Source organism: Pygocentrus nattereri, chromosome 2 (assembly GCF_015220715.1).
Source record: "Pygocentrus nattereri isolate fPygNat1 chromosome 2, fPygNat1.pri, whole genome shotgun sequence".
NCBI classification, from domain to species: Eukaryota; Metazoa; Chordata; class Actinopteri; order Characiformes; family Serrasalmidae; genus Pygocentrus; species Pygocentrus nattereri.
This window is the reverse complement of record NC_051212.1, coordinates 8,746,264-8,761,801: the sequence shown is the minus strand read 5'-3', so window position 1 is coordinate 8,761,801 and position 15,538 is coordinate 8,746,264. Positions and strand designations below refer to the sequence as shown.

At 44.5% G+C, this 15,538-nt stretch overlaps 1 protein-coding gene across 1 annotated transcript; it reads right to left on the bottom strand.

Annotated features, from left to right (window-relative positions):
- Nucleotides 1-2,855: 2,855 nt before the first annotated feature.
- On the bottom strand, nt 2,856-14,866 carry LOC108415410 (macrophage mannose receptor 1-like). The gene is made up of 7 exons (XM_037534054.1): nt 14,788-14,866; nt 8,792-8,830; nt 8,491-8,705; nt 4,850-4,900; nt 4,095-4,257; nt 3,511-3,870; nt 2,856-3,420 (listed from the first exon to the last, which is right to left on the bottom strand). Exons 2-7 carry the CDS (start codon nt 8,826-8,828, stop codon nt 3,413-3,415), a joined length of 834 nt encoding a protein of 277 aa, XP_037389951.1. The 5' UTR covers nt 8,829-8,830; nt 14,788-14,866; the 3' UTR covers nt 2,856-3,412.
- Between the last annotated feature and the right edge of the window lie 672 nt (nt 14,867-15,538).

The following is a 15,538-nucleotide window of genomic DNA, read 5'->3' as shown; positions in this document are numbered from 1 at the left end:
AAAAGCCCACCCTGTGGGTGACCCAACACAGTGCGAACAAAGTTCCTGGAGTAGACGAGTGCTACTCTTCACCTTTAACTTTCTCTGTCAGGGAAATCAGCGATGCTGGTGAGGCTGTTGCTTATGCGTGCTGCCTTTGTTCTTGGCCATACTGCTAGCCACACAGAACAGCTTCACTTGTTCCTTCTCCAAGCCCAGCATTTCTTTCCCAGGGTCAAGCATTGCTAACCAATGTATTCAATTATAAATTCTTATTAACTCTTTTTGTCAAGGTAGAACAGTGATATGGAGACTGTAGCAATGCTGAAGCTCTAGGTAACTGTCTATCCAGCCTAATGCTCTGACTGGAGCTGGTAACACAGTAATCAAAGCTGTTTGAATTAGCTACCCTGGGGCTGGTTCCTTCAGGAGTAACTCATCCCACTCCTCTACACTGTTCTGTGCTGTGTGCTTTCAGTATTGTGTAACCCAGGTCTCCAGTGTGTAACAAAAAGACACTGATAAAGTAGAATGAATAATTATAATTTTAATTTATTCTGAAATAGAATGAAAATAAGTTAATGAGTGGAAACAGTAGCAAACAGTGTTTAAATGGAAAAAAATAAACTGTTCAATTATAAACAAACAAGTGAAACTTAATGCGGAAAACAGCAGCCAATCGGTCTCTGCGAAGGTCCAATGCGCAAAATAGCGTTCAGTAATATTCCCCTAAGAGATTAGGTGGGCGTTGCTTGGCCAATCGGTGTCTAGTAGGTGACGACCTCACCTACTTTACTACCAGAACGTTTGCGTGCTTGTTGCGAGAGACTAGAGACGGAGCACCACAGCAGAAAGTTTCAACCTGTAAGAGGTAAAATATTAGAGAAACGCTAGGATTCAGTGTTTTTCATCAGTGGAGTGGTCACTGCAGAGCTGACCACTGTTGCTAATTCCAGTAGTCTACAGAGCAGAGAAAGAGACAGCAGAGTTCTACTGACTGTGGGCCAAAACTTTCCAGGCTGGATGCTCCGGATAATCTGCAGATGGAGGGAGAGCTTGGTGCTAACTTTACCTCAGATGGCACGTAAGAACAATGGATTTGATTCGGTGAGTGTAAAACACACTTGTGTATGTGTTTTGACTTAAATAGCCAAGTAAATAAACATCGCTAATTAGCCTAGCGGTCACTCCTATTCGCTAATGCTAAGCTAACGCCATTGAATGTAATGGGAGCCTATGCTAAGCTAACGCTGATGAATGTTATATGAGCTAACACTGCTAAATGCGCTACGGAGACGAATTTTTCCACGTCTATGTACTTTTCTTGGAAGATGCAGAGGTTTATTAAGATGTGTTCTGAGTTTTTCATAACAATATTGCTGAATTAGTTTTCTAGCTGAGCCACCATTCGCTGTATGTATTTGAGTGAAGGGTAAGGATGTTATATGAGTACTTAGACGTTGTTTTCCTTTAAACAGGTCAGTTTTTTTTTCTTGGGTTTTCTTGGAATTGATTAAATTCTTCAAGAACACTCTTCGCATCACTCAGCTGCACACGGTCGGTGCACTGTGGGGTGTCAAGATGGCGAGCCAAAGCCCGTAATGGACCAAAGTGAACCTTGAGTATATTTTGTGGATCCCAGGTTTTTTCCTCACACACAGACACTTGAAATCTACGAAAACTGAACTTTCATATTACTAAAGCACACTTTTGACACTTCTAAAGAAAAAACCTACAGTGAATGAAAAGAGACACTGAGTTGAAAACCGTTATTTTATGCAAAGCTAAGAGTCTAAAGGATTTTTATTTCTTATTTAGTTGCTGATTTATTCATTTATTTATTTTTTTGTATAATTTGATAAGTGGTTTTGATACATATTTCTGGTTACATACAATACACTCCATAACTTCCACATTCTCTGGTCTCATTTCTTCTGTGTGTATTGCTCCCTGAGCGAACCTAACTGGTCCATTGATTACCCCTATTGTTTGCACAGGTAAACTTGAGCGTCACACATCTGCGTTTTAAAGTGAGCCCTGCGCTACAATTGCATTCCAGGAACACGCATTCAGTAGAACTGGACGTGTCCGTTCCTCTTTCTGACCTGCATGTTGATAATGACCACAAGGCCACCTGCTTTGCACGGTCTGATATGTGATGTAACATCCTTGCCTGTGATGCACGCATGTTTATTTTTCTTTTTCTCTTTTACTCTCTCCCCTTTTACCCAACCAGATCGCTGTGCAGGTGTGTGTGCAATGGACCAATGTGGATGTCGATGGCTTGGCTGTGCTCTTCTGTCCACCAATCCAGATGGCTGCTTTCTGCTGAGGGGTGGGCCTTGGATAAAAGGATTCACCTGATACTAGTCATGTGTGAGAGCATTTACTGCGCATGAGTCTTTTGGTGTTGGCCATAATGTCAAGCTGTGCTACTCTAGCAGTGTAATGTAGCCAGTAATGTTACTCTCCTGTGCTCCCTCTCTAGCTCTCTCGCCCTCTCTGTTTTCTCTCCCCCATCGCGATGTGCGGACAGGCAAGTTGGGTGCACCTAGCGAGTGCCACCTGCTGTACTGTGGTGAGGATTAGACTTGGCTAGGCAGGTTAGATCTTGGTTTGTTTTCTTCAATTCTTTGGCTCCGTCCTCCGTCCACCTTTGAGGTTGGTTGGGTCACAGTCAATGTTCTTGTATAAACAGTGGCTAATTTACAGTCAGGTCAGACACTCAACAAATGCTCTTCTGCATGAATGGGCCAATATTCCCAGTCTCCAAAATCTTGTAGAAAGCTTCCCAGAAGAGTACAAGCTCTTAGAGCTGCACAGAAGGACCAACTCCATATTGATGCCTATGGGTTTAGAATGGATTGTCATAAAAGCTACTGCAGGTGTAATGTGTAGTTGTCCCAATACTTGTGTGTATACAGTATGTGTGTGAATATGTATATAATTTAGATTTATTTAGATTTTCATCTCAAAACACTGACTGCATAATAATGGCAGTTTACTTAAGCAGTTTATTTAAAGTCAAAACAACATGCTGAGAATGGGCTTTCATACTAATGTCCTCAGGTGGAATTCTCTCAATACAGGCCAAGAATCTACACCAGTTTATTTATGTAAGTGAGCAAAGACGAAAAGAACAATAACCCACATTATACAATTCAAAAATAGAAATAAAACTAACAGCACATTACTTTAAACCTATAATGCATTATTTTAGCCTGCGCTAAGTAAAACAGGGGCTTAAAGGTTTGTGTTCTTTGAAAAGTCTTACAGAAATTTACAAGAATGAAAATGTTCAGTGTTCTTAACCTGAATTGTTGTGTTTTGAAAAATAAAGAAGGCATCAGCATCATGATGATGAAGAAATAACTGCCAAATATCATGATGATCCTGAACTGTGGAGATCCAGCTGAACAGCCTACATCCTCTTCTAGGTCTCTAAAAAGGAGCAAACAGCATTATTCAGTATTTCTTTCACCATCAATACTTAACTACTGACAGATATTCAATCCTCTGTATAATCCTCACCCTTAAGAGTGCAGATGAAGTTGAGTCTGTGATCCTCTGGCAGACTGACCCACTGCTTACTCCCAGACTGCACCGCTCCTGTTCTTTCTCCTCCACTGCAGTCTTCCACCCCTGTCCCGTTCCCCGGAGCCCAGTTCTGGTAGCACATAGTCGATCCACTCACCCAGAACCAGAAGCTCTGAGCACAGGTGTGACGCAGACCCATCCACACATTAGCAGTGGAGGCATAATAAACAGCTTTTTCCACCCAGTGCTGGATTTCCTTAGTGTGAACAGAAACCAGATCCACATGATTCTCTCTGCAGTAGCTCAGAGCTTCTCTCCATGTCTTCTTCTGATGAATCAGGATGAGTGGAATCTCTAATGAAGGGTGAGAACAATACTTGCCTGTATGACATATTATACAGACAGTTGTCTTTCTATCTGTTTGTGTTTCTGTGTTTGATTGAGTCTCTCTATGAATCCAGTATTCAGATCTGTATTAAAGTGCTGAGTCAGTGAAACTGCTCCAAACACAAACATTAAAACTAAATGTACTGGATGTGTAACAGATGTTCTGCAGTTCATCATCTGATATGACTCACTGTTATAGCAGACGAATTGATTTGTGTAACTGCAGAGTCCATCATTCCACCTGTATCTATTTGCACTTCGTAAGTCTCCACAGTTATCAGTGCCAGCGTTGTTTGGTTCCCCAGAGTTCCATTTGCTGTATGAGAAGTAACTCCCATCTGACCACGTCCAGCACTAAAGACAAATTAATACCTGGTCAGTAAATCTTTTCTGCATTCGTTACTCAATATCATACCAAATCATCGTTCTTACAGTCCTGTGGGGATTTTAGTGATTAGCTGTTGTATTGTGGGGGTTTGTGGGGTCTGTGTTATTGCAGGAGAGGGTTTGTAATTCAAATAAACAAACAAATTAATGAACAAATACATTTTTGTTTTTCACATCATGAATTATTTGAATTATTTCAGGTTTCCAGTTTTTAAGTACCCAACACACAACACTGCAGAACATTGTTGTGGTTGGACGTGACTGAGCCTAGTTACAGTTGCTAAGCTATGACTGGCCAAATCAGTATGTAGAGGAGGGTCTTTTTAGTGAAGTTTTGATTTTTCAAATAATGCAGCACTAAACCTCTTTTACGGAGTAAAAGGCAGGTTTAACAGCTGTATATTTACCAGCTGCGAAACAGACACTCATTCATCTCACTGTATTAAACAGAAATACAATGAAAATAAACATGAATAACGAAAAGATCTAAAATGTATTTCTCTGTATTTGCTGTATCTTTGGAGATACTTATCCTGATCCAAGGCTCAGGACAGCATACCCGGTTGACCCCACTGGTCATCGGCAGCCCTGCAGGAGCTCCTTGGAAACACTAGAAATGTTTTAGAGAGAAAGACAACCCATGTAGGAAGAACATATAAACTCTCATGTTAGACTGGACAAATTGTAGACAACTAAATAAAAGTCTAGGCTTCATTCAGAACAGCTCTTTATAACAGCAATCATTAGATGTCATTGTCACTAATCTGGTGTACATGCAGTTGAAGCTATAAACTAGCTATGTGTAATGGTATTTAAAACATCCATCCATCATCTTCCGCTTCTCCGGGGTTCGGGTCGTGGGGGCAGCATCCTAAGCAATGGGGCCCAGACCTCTCTTTCCCCAACCACTTTCACTAGCTCCCTGGGGTGGATTCCGAGGCGGTCCCAGGCCAGCTGGGCGATATAGTCATGCCAGCGTGTCCTGGGTCTTCCCCGGGGTCTTCTGGGTGGACTTGCCTGTGACACCTCCCAAGGGAGGCGTCCAGGAGGCATCCTAACAAGATGCCCGAACCACCTCAGTTGGCTCTACTCGGAGTCCCTCCCGGATGACCGATCTTCTCACCCTATCTCTAAGGGCGAGTCCAGACATCCTGCGGAGGAAACTCATTTCGGCCACTTGTATTCGCGATCTCGTTCTTTCGGTCATTACCCAAAGCTCATGACCATAGGTGAGGGTGAGAACATAGATTGACCAGTAAATCCGAGAGCCTTGCCTTATGGCTCAGCTCTTTCTTTACCACAACAGACTGGTAAAGAGCCCGCATCACTGCTGACCCAGCATTCGCCTGTCAATCTCCCGCTCCCTTGTACCATCACTCGTGAACAAGACCCCGAGATACTCCTCCACTTGAGGCAAGAACTCATCCCCGACCCACCCTCCACCCTTTCCCGCCTGAGAACCATGGCCTCGGATTTGGAGGTACTCATCCCGGCCGCTTCACACTCGGCTGCAAACCGATCCAGCGAAAGCTGAAGTTCACGGCCTGATGTCCCCAATAGCACCACATCATCTGCAAACAGCAGAGATGTGACCTTGAGGTCACCAAACCGGACACCCTCCATCCCCTGACTGCGCCTAGAAATTCTATCCATAAAAATTATGAATAGAATCGGTGACAAAGGGCAGCCCTGACAGAGTCCAACTCTCACTGGGAACGAGTCTGACTTACTGCCGGCCATGCGAACCAAACTCCTGCTTTGTTTGTACAGGGCCTGAATGGCTCGTAGCAAAGAGCCATGTACCCTGTACTCCCGAAGCACCTCCCACAGAATACTCCGGGGAACACAGTCGAATGCCTTCTCCAAAGCCACAAATGATTTGGTCCAGTGTTCCATGACCAGGGCCGAACCCGCACTGCTCCTCCTGAATCCGAGGTTCGACTATAAGCCGGACTCTCTTCTCCAGTACCTCTGCATAGACCTTACCAGGGAGGCTGAGGAGTGTGATTCCCCTGTAGTTGGAACACACCCTCCGTTCCCCTTTTTTAAAAAGAGGCACCACCACCCCAATCTGCCAATCTAGTGGCACCGCCCCCGATGTCCACGCAGTGTTGAAAAGGCATGTCAGCCAAGACAGCCCCACAACATCCAGAGCCTTGAGGAACTCGGGACGGATCTCATCCACCCCTGGAGCCTTGCCACCAAGGAGCTTCTTAACTACCTTAGCGACTTCGGCCTCAGTAATGGACAAGCCTATTCCCGTGTCCCCAGACTCTGCCTCCTCACTGGAGAACATGTTGGTGGGATTGAGAAAGTTCTCGAAGTATTCCTTCCACTGCCCAGTGACGTCTTCAGTCGAAGTCAGTAGCACACCATCTCCACTATATACAGTGCTAGTGGCACACTGCTTTCCCCTTCTGAGTCGCCTGACGGTTTGCCAGAATCTTTTTGGAGCCAACTTAACGTCACTTTCCAAGGCCTCATCAAACTTTTCCCACACCCGGGTTTTTGCCTTGGCAACTACTGAAGCTGCAGATTGCTTGGCCTGTCGATACCTGCCAGCTGCCTCTGGTGTCCTACAGGCCAACCATGCCCGGTAGGACTCCTTCTTCAGCTTGACGGCATCTCTCACCTGGGGTGTCCACCACCGGGTTCGAGGATTACCGCCCTGACAGGCACCAACTACCTTGCGACCACAGCTGCAGTCAGCCGCTTCAACAATGGAGGAGCGGAACATGGCCCATTCTGAGTCGATGTCCCTCACCTCCCCCGATATCTGGTGAAAGTTCTGACAGAGGTGTGAGTTGAAGATCAATCTGACAGGTTCTTCTGCCAGACGCTCCCAGCAAACCCTCATTATACATTTGGGTTTGCCTGGTCTGACCGGCATCTTCCCCCACCACCTGATCCAACTCACCACCAGGTGGTGATCAGTTGACAGCTCAGCTCCTTTCTTTACCCGAGTGTCCAAAACACATGGCTGCAAGTCCGATGACACGACTACAAAGTCAATCATTGAACTGCGGCCTATGGTGTCCTAGTGCCATGTGCACTTATGGACATCCTTGCGTTCAAACATGGTGTTCGTTATGGACAAACTGTGGTTTGCACAGAAGTCCAAAAACTGAACACCACTCGGGTTCAGATCAGAGAGGCCATTCCTTCTAATCACACCCCTCCAGGTCTTACTGTCGTTGCCCACGTGAGCGTTGAAGTCCCCCAGTAGGACAATCGAGTCTCCAGGAGGAGCACTTTCAAGCACCCTTCCCAAGGACTCTAGGATGGCTGGGTACTCTGAACTGCTGTTCGGTGCATAAGCACAGACAACAGTCAGGACCCGTTCCTCAACCCGAAGGCGTAGGGAAGCTACCCTCTCGTCCACCGGGGAAAACCCCAACATACAGGCGCCAAGTCGAGGGGCTATGAGAAAGCCCACACCTGCCCGCCGCCTCTCACCATGGGCAACTCCAGAAAAGAATAAAGTCCAGCCCCTCTTAAGGAGATTGGACCCAGAGCCCAAGCTATGTGTTGAGGTGAGCCCAACTATATCTAGCCGGTATCTCTCAACCTCACGCACCAACTCAGGCTCCTTCCCTGTCAGTGAGGTATCATTCCAAGTTCTCATGTAGCTCCTTCGGGCTGGGCCCAGCCAGGCACCATGAGTGAATGCCTGGCCACCAGACGCTCGCTGGCGAGCCCCTCCCCCAGGCCTGGCTCCAGGGTGGGGCCCCGGTAACCCTGATCCGGGCAAGTCCTGCTTTCTTGTTTTCATAGGGGTTATTATGGATCACAATTTGTCTGGCCTGTCATCTAGGACCAGTTTGCCATGGGAGACCATACCAGGAGCTTTTGCTCCAGACAACATAGCTCCTATGATCATTCAAGCACACAAACCCCTCCACCACGATAAGGTGGTGATCTATGGAGAGGGTATTTAAAACAATGTGGTTTAAAATGTATCAAAGATATATGAATGTTTTGTTTAATCAATCTATAAACAATTATAATAAATAGATGTAGTTATATTAAGGTAATAATGTATTAGATCTACATAAAGGAAACGTACATCAAGCGATGCACAGTCATCTGTTTGGCATTTTGTATATTAACAGTTAACAGTTATTAACTGAAATAAGTTTAGGAGAGATCAAAGCCTACGTCTCAAACAAGCCCATGAATTGCTCTCTCTTTCCTGCTTACAGTGTTGTTCGCATTTTCTTTCTGTCTCAGTCCAATCCAGAAATAGCCTGTTTTCCCATTGAGAACAGGTAACAGAGCGTTCATCTCCTCTTGACTCTCAATGGTGGCCAGGTCAGTGAAGTTCTCTCTGCAGTATTTCTGAGCGTCAGTCCAGGTCTTCTTTTCATTCACCACATAAAATTGACGAGTCCAACAGAAGGAGAGAGTCCACAGAGCTGTAGAGATGAAAGCTCTCATCAGCATGACAGTATAGTAATGAACTAGCAGAGAGTTTTACAGATGATCATGAAGCTACACTGACCTGAGAAAAGCAGGACCAGATACAGAGCTGAACTCATGACTGTGGATAACAAGAGAGACACGATCCACACATTAAACACCTCCACAATCTTTACTACCAGCACATTAGATCACGCTGTTTAAGAGACATTATATTTAGTAATGTATTTAGTAATTTACTACATTTTGTAGTAAATTATTATAGTAGTAGTCAATTATTATTAGTAGTAATTCATTCTGGAGTAAATTATTATCCTAATTTAAATTTGAATTAATTTAAATTCAGTTAGATTTTTAAATGAAATGTTTTCCTTCCTGGATCGGGGCCTTGCTGTGGCGGAAGGGCTTGTGTGGACTAGGGATCTTCAGAGCTAAGTCATCAGGAGCAATATGCTCCTGGGAGGGTCTCCCAGGGCAAACAGGTCTGGAGCGAAGACCCAGAATAACACGATCCCAAAAACTCGCCATGAAAAATGGGCACAGAAAACAGTGTACGTTGCCCAGGATAGGGTCACCGGGACCTACCCCTGGAGCCAGGCCTGGGTGTAGTGTCCCCTGGCGAGCACCTGGTGGCCGGGCAGCCCACGCAACCCGGCCGGGCTCAGCCCGAAGAGGCAACGTGGGGGGACCATGTGGGCCCACCATCCACAAGGTCCAGCATGGGGGAGCGGTGCAGTGCTGCACAGGCAGTGGGAGATTGCAGGGGGGTCCTTGCCGGCCTAGGCCCTTTCGGCAGAAACTGGCTCTTGGCATGTGGAATGTAAATATATACCAACCTATATAAATAAATATATATCAACTAGATATAGTTGGGCTCACCTCCACCCACAGTGTCAGCAAACGTCTTGATAGGGGTTGGTCCCTCTCCTACTCAAGGGTTGCACAGGGTGAGAGGCGCTGAGCAGGAGTGGGGATACTCACGAGTGCCCAGCTGGCGGCCGTGCAGTTGGAGTTTGTCCCGGTGGACAAGAGGGTCACCTCAGTGTGAATTAAAATCGCAGAGAGGAAAACTCTGACTGTTGTATGTGCTTATGCACCAAACACCAGGTCAGAGTATTCAGCCTTGTTGGAGTGAGTGGGCGGGGTTCTGGAAAGGGCCCTGCCTACAGACTCCATTGTCTTACTGGGGCACTTCAATGCTCATGTTGGCAATGACAGGGAGACCTGGAGAGGCGTGACTGGGAAGAACGGCCTGCCCGAACAATTTTTTAATTGTTATTGGACTTCTGTGCCAGGCATGGATTGTCCATAACGAACACCAAGTATAACACAAGGATGTTCATAAGTGTACATGGTACCAGAGCTCCTTGGGTCAGAGGTCAATGACTGACTTTGTCATTTCATCTGACTTGGGACCATATATTCTCGACAATCGCGTAAAGAGAGGTGCTGAGCTGTCAACTGATCACCATCTGGTGGTGAGTTGGATCAGATGGCAAGGAAAACTGATGGTCAGACTGGGTAGGCCCAAGCGAATAGTGAGGGTGTGCTGGGAACGATTGTCGGAGGCCCCCGTTTGGAATGATTTCAACTCCCACCTCCAGGAGAGCTTTTCTCATGTCCCGTGGGAGGTAGGGGACATGGAGTCTGAATGGAATCTGTTCAAAACCTCCATTGTGGAAGCGTTCTCCCTCTTGTGGGAGGACCTCCAGGAGTATGGTCATCTCGGGAGTATCTCTGTAGTCCCAGAGAGAGCTATGTTCATATACTCAGCATTAAGTTGGACCCTTTCAGGGTTAGCGTTGGGCTGCGGCAGGGTTGCACCCTGTCTCCACTACTGTTCGTGTTATTCATCGACAGGGTGTCAAGCTGTAGCCAAGGTCAGGAGGGCATTATGTGTGGAGGCCGGAGGGTGGTGTTTCTGCTATTTGCAGATGATGTTCTTTTGGCTGAATCACATGGATGCCTCCAGCGCTCACTGGAGCGGTGTGAAGCAGTTGGTTTGCAGATCAGCACCTCCAAGTCTGAGTCCATGGTCTTAGCCCAGAAAAGGATGGCATGCCCACTCCAGGTAAGGGGAAAGGACTTGCCCCAGGTGGAGGAGTTTAAGTGTCTCGGGGTCTTGTTCACGAGTGATGGGAAGAGGGATCATGAGATCGGCTGCAGACTGGGACAGGTGACAGCAGTAATGTGGTAACTGTACTGGACTGTAGTGGTGAAGAGGGAGCTGAGCCATAAGGCAAAGCTCTCTGTTTACCGGTCGATCTACATCGCAACCCTCACCTATGGTCATGAGCTGTGGGTAATGACCGAAAGAACGAGATCGCGAATACAAGCGATGGAAATTAGCTTTCTTCGTCGGGTGGCGGGCTACACTCTATTTGATAGGGTGAGGAGCTCGGCCATCTGGGAGGAGCTTGGAGTAGAGCCACTACTCCTCCACATTGAGAGGAGCCAGCTGAGGTGGTTCAGGCATCTGATTCAGATGTCTCCTAGACGCCTCCTGTTGGGGGTGTACCAGGCATGGCCTACCAGGATAAGACCCTGGGGTCATCCTAGGACCAGCTGGAGCGATTATCTCTCCAAGTTGGCCTGGGAGCGGCTTGGGATCCCTGGGAATGAGCTGGAGGAAGTTGCAGGGGACAGGGTCATCTGGGATTCTCTGCTCTCCCAGCTGCTAGTGCGACCCTATCTGTATTAAGTGGTTAATGACGACGACGATGATGATGATGATCCTATTCTCCTTTACTTTTTAAATGACTCATTTGTAAAATAACAATGTATGAAATGTGCTAAATAAATAAACTTCCCTTGCTCTGTCTAGCTATGGTGGCTGACAAGACACTATTCATAGAAAAATTCAAACACGCTGCCAACGACACAATAAACACAGAAAACACTTTCATCAGAATGACTACACCTGAATTACATTTCACAAACACACTACAAACAGAGGAAACACTTTCATCTGCAGAAATGCTGCAAAGCCAGTCTTAACACAGAGGAAATATTTCTGGAAGACTCAAATTTGATGGGATATCTGTGACGGAAAATCACAGAAAGAAGTAGAGACGACCACGGATACTCGGACACTCACTCTGAGTTTCCTCCAGAAATACCTCTACTATATTGTGACGAAAGTTCCATGTGTTTTCTGCACTTGCAGCAAGTTTATGAAATGTATCATTGGGCAGAGCCCATGATATACCTACCTACCTACACTGCAAAATCAGTAGTGTGAATCAGTGTTAATTTTACCAATGAAGATGATTCCATGTTGATGGGGGTTGATTTGGGTGTAAACTGAGCACCTGCAGTGCTACATTAGCTCTGGGGCTGACTGCGTTAATGTCACATCTGGTATTACTGCATGCTTTTTTATGAGCTCACATGAAGGCTTCCACTGTCGGGAATATACTATTTAAAAAGCCAAGAACCAAATATATTTACTTCTATAAAACAGTCAGTTCTGGCCACACAAGCTGATTGGTTGAGAAGTGTTCTAACCTCACTGTTATTTTGCCATAACTTTATAGGTTTTTCACAAACACTGTATCACTCTGCTGAGACGCTGTTGCTAAGCTACGACTTTGAAAGCCATAGGAGACGCTTAAGCTATTTGAACGTTTTTAATTCTTACTTTGGGCACAAACAGAAAATGGAGACTTTTAAGATTACATTTGACCCACAGCCGATTTGGTCAGACTCTGAATATGAGACGACACTAAATTCCCAAAGTTGGTCTGTGTGGAGTTGGAGAACGAACTATTACAAGCTACTGCATTTTCAGCCCCACAGTCGCAGCTCCAGATATGACATCACAAAAAAGCTCATATAGTCCAGGCGACAAGTGTCTTCTAGAGTGTCACAGACATAAATCTACATACATATAAACTCCAGCAGCACTGCTGTGTCTGATCCACTCAGACTAGCGCCACACACACTAACACACCACCACCACATCAGTGTTACTGCAGTTCTGAGAACCTGCTCTGTGAGCATCCATGGGGGTCCTGACCACTGAAGAACATGGTAAAAAGGGGTAACAAAGTATCAGAGAAGCAGATGGAATACAGTCTGTAACTGTAGAACTACAAAGTGCAGCTATACAGTAAGTGGAGCTGATAAGATGGACAATGAGTGTAGAAACAAGGACATAATGTTTCGCCTGATTTTTGTATATTTTCTTATTTATTTTCTTTGTAACTGTGCATATGTAAGTTTAGCCCAATCCCCACAGTGCTTGGAAGATTTTTTCCCTGAATAAAGAGTTAAATGATGGTTTGTTTTAATGATTTCTTATACTTGTTCTCTTTTATGACTTGTGGGCTGAAACATATGTAAATACAGAGATGAAGGAGATTTATAGCATGATTAGTGTTCATACTGGCTTTCTGTGCCTTGCAAGAGGTCTAGAAGCATTTTCACATTTGGTGAAAACATCCATATTTGGTGAAAACATTCGTGGTGGAAATGCAGTGCATACATTAATATGGAGATAAAGAATTTTTAGAGTTTACCACTGTGAAACAACATTGTGAGTGTCAATAATTAACACTCCTAGTGAAAGGGAATGACACAATTTAGTGGTAAAAGTCTGTTTACATGTCATAAAACAACACTGTGAGTGTTAGGAATTTAACACTATTAGTGAGTTGAAATGTTCACACTATCCAAAGTGTAATTTTAAGTTCATACCGATCAGAAATATATGAACACTATATAAACACTATAAACACTAGGATGGTGTTCATCTTAACACTAAACGAGTAAAACTGACGCTGAGGATTTAGCAGTGTAGTACCAGGAGGAAAATGCTGTGAACATTGCAGTTAACAGCAGATAACAGTGCTGTGAGACGGGGACTTAAAAAACATTTATTTTTAGCTCTGCCTTTTAATGCTAATGCATAAATAGCAGTAAGTTAAGTGATACTTTTTTAATCCCACAAACAGGGAAATTCCACCTCTGCATTTACCTCAATCATGGACTGTCAGCACTGGGGATCAAACCGGCAACCTTCCGGTCACAGGGCCAGTTCCCTAACCTCCAGCCCACGACTGCCCTCATATATATGGTTTATGCAGATTTCAAAGCCAGCAGGTGGAACTGATGTACGTTAGCAACACTACCATCAGCAAAATATGATTGTCAGCAATCCCCCTTCTTGCCACTAGAGGTCTGCCTCTCCTTTTCCTAACTCTGCCTGCAATCTCCCTTCTGGTCACCAAAAGTCTACCTCTCCTGACTTTTAACACTGTCACCATGACAACCCTAATGACTGCCACCTCATCCTCATTTCCACCCTAATCTGCTCTGGTATACAAACTTCCCAGTTGCACTCACACTTTGCGAAGTATTATCAGTTCCTCAGTGTCTGCCTTACCAAGCCTTGTTAACTCACCTGTCTTTGTTGGTATTTTTGACTCTTGCCTGCTCTTTGGACTGTTTTTAGCTCTTGCCTTTTCGGATACTTTATGGTTCATCTGACTGCTTTTTGTTTTTTTGACCTCTTTTTCTGTCCTCAACTTTGACCCTTGGATTTCCCTGTTTTAATAAACCACTTAAAACTTTCACATGGATCCTCCTCAAGTTCCCAAGAATCTAATGTTACTCTCACCTCGTATTAAAACACTCAAAGAATTTTTACACTCAAAGAAATCTCCAGGCCAGCAGTGGGATTAATGATGATTTGCCTCATTAAATTTGTAAAGTAAATACAGATCGTAAGTTAAAACCAACAGCTCTGGTTCACAATAAATGACTGTACAAGCACAGAGAGGAAAGGTGTCCAGTAGGAATTTGAAGAAATAAAATTAAAGTTAATGTGAAGCACAAACAAAAAAAAACCTCAGAACAATTAGACTGAGAAATATTTTCTTTTTTAAAAATATCTTCTGCTTTGACTACAGCTTGATCTACTTTTAATATATTAAAATAAAGTAACAAAAAAATAAGAGAACATTAATAAAAAAAGATATTTATATTCATATCCTGAAAATAAAGAACAAATCTCCTCACTTTGAGTGAGTTAAATCTCTCAATAACAGTGTTTAGAGTCTTAAAGGTGTTTCTTACCTGCTACTGCTGGTAAAGACGCTTTGATCGTGACTGTGTTTGTGTCTCCTGGTGTTTGTGTGACTGAAGTGGAAACTAAAGTCGCTATAACTCTCTCTTTGTCTCATGCTGCTCCAACTTTTTTATTAGATGATGATTTACATGAAAACTCACTGGAATTATGCAAATGATTGTTCGTAAAGTATCATTCTGAATCCACTGACGCCGTCTGACTGTCTTTATGGGGAGTCCAGTAAAGCAACCACTGCAGTCACCAGTCCTGCTAGAAATAAAGGTGTGGATGAGTTTCTCCGGGTCTGGTTTACTCAGAATACCTTTAATCTTGTTGATGCTCTTATGGTGATACTATGCTGATTTAGTGACTGCTTTGACATGACTGCTAAAATTAAGACCAGTGTCCATAAGCACACCAGGGTTACGTGCTAGTTTCTCCAGCCCAGATAGGCAACTCAAAGTGCCTCCCACAGTAAGCGATGTGCTCAAAGCACTTACACAGTAAGTCAAGAAGACCATAGTTGTTTGGGGACGAGGTAAACCTGAGTGTCATCTGCATGGCTGTAGAAAGAGCTGTGGTCAGATACATCGTATTCTTTTAGAATTTGGCCAAAAGTAAAAATGTATAAATTAAATAAGTGTGGCCCAAGAATAGAACCCTGGGGCTCACCATAGTTCAGTGGCAAAGAAATGTTATTTAAGCAGTTCCTTCCTCTCATGACTGATGAACCGAATGAGTGAAAAACACTCCAACTGA